Below are 1,687 nucleotides of genomic sequence, written 5' to 3'. Positions count from 1 at the left end.
TATAATACATAATTATATGTTGTAAGGTGGATATGATTATAATCGTGCTTAATTTTAAAAATTTTGCTTTTTAGTCATCTGCATCACAGTCACCAAAAGCACCCTTTACAAAGCTTTTAAAAATACGTATATCTGGTCATTTCGCATCAACTTTATTAAATGTAGAAGTCAAAACTGGTATGTGAACTTTGTAAAGAACCCATTATGTAGTTAAAAGCCACTACTGTAGACAGAAGGAGACATCAGAATGTTACCTAAAAGAGGGGCAAAACCAGAGTGAGGAATTCTTAAGTGAATTATGAGGACACAATTATATTCATGTGGGTCTGTCCTCACATTTAGAGTGTAAGGAAGTGCTGGATTTAAGGGAGAAAATGTAAACGCTGATATTTTCTACTTGATATGGTAAAATGCTGGAAAAATGCCCAAAATATTTATTTTGTTTATCTTCAAATTGTGCTTTATGTTGAATATAAGTCTAAGCCTTAAAATTTAACATTTAACTTTGTGTACTTATTTTTTTTTTCCTGTAGACCTCGAAGTAGGGGAAAAACTGCAGTGGAAGATGAGGACAGCATGGATGGGCTGGAGACAACAGAAACAGAAACGATTGTGGAAACAGGTATCAAAACTCAAGAGTTTATAAGAATGTATGTGATACTTTGCCTATGTCTCTGCACTGCATGTAGCATCTATATAACAATATTCTGTATTAAGCATTTGTTTTTATACTGAACTCTTAAGTGTCTCATCTACCTAAGTAGTTTTGATAACTAATGACAGTAAAAAAACTGAGCTCTGTGTCTCTCTTTTTTCCCCTAAGCCCTGGTTTAGTATAATTATTTCATATCTGAAGATAAATGTTTTATCAAGGAAATAGAGATGGGAGAAACAGTAATCCAGGCTGTTAGTATGATTGCTCATAGTATATTCTGGCCTGTGAACCATCTAGTGTTTGTTTAAAGCTTATTTTGTTAATATGTGTTTTGAAGAAAGTAATATGTTTCATTGTGGAATTAATGTTGTGAGAGGCTAGACCAAACTAGACCAAATAGTTTCTGTTCTGTTGGACTTTTAGGTGCCCTTAAATAAGCTGTTGTGTGTTGTACATCTGCTAAAAGGTGGCTAGAGTTGGTTGCCCAAAGCAGTTTCCAAAATTTACAGGTCAGTGGTAAGTTATCAAAGGAACTAGGATTCATACTGTATTTAGAGGATACCTGTAGGAGATAGTCTCTCATTGGTAAAGTTTTCAGTAGTTGATAGAGTTTAGACACAGTGATAGACTTTGTCTCTGAAGTTGAATATCATCTTGATGCTTACAGAATATCATACAGTTAAGAGATGAGAAAAGTTAAAAATTGTTACATATTTTAAAATACATTTTCCCAGAAATTCTTATGGTTGTCAGATGTGTTGCTATTATATAGGTATAATTCTTGGAAAGCCTTCAAATAATCTGTAGTTTCTTCTCTTTCCAATAAGGTCTAGTTAGAGTAACAAAATGATGCTTGAAAGTTCAGAATACTAAATTTCACCCTTTTGTGCACATTCATTAATTACTATATTACTTTAAACTTGAATTTACATAATTTCTGTTCTTTTTCATATTTTTTTTTCTATACTATGTATTGTTACTTTTACTAGTGAAAAGTCTTTTTGAAGCTTTAGTTTGTGTTTTTTTTTTTTT

At 32.0% G+C, this 1,687-nt stretch overlaps 1 protein-coding gene across 1 annotated transcript in view; it reads left to right on the top strand.

The window, feature by feature from the left end:
- Positions 1-539: 539 nt before the first annotated feature.
- Positions 540-1,687, top strand: part of KMT2C (lysine (K)-specific methyltransferase 2C) — a 233,018-nt gene continuing 231,870 nt past the window's right edge. Inside the window, exon 1 of the mRNA XM_011941521.1 lies at positions 540-622. Coding sequence (XP_011796911.1) covers positions 577-622 — 46 coding nt within the window. The 5' untranslated portion in view covers positions 540-576. The remainder of the gene's footprint in view (positions 623-1,687) is intronic.

The sequence above is a fragment of the Colobus angolensis genome, unplaced genomic scaffold (assembly GCF_000951035.1).
Source record: "Colobus angolensis palliatus isolate OR3802 unplaced genomic scaffold, Cang.pa_1.0 Scaffold2, whole genome shotgun sequence".
Taxonomy (NCBI): domain Eukaryota; kingdom Metazoa; phylum Chordata; class Mammalia; order Primates; family Cercopithecidae; genus Colobus; species Colobus angolensis.
This window is presented reverse-complemented; position numbering and strand designations above follow the sequence as displayed.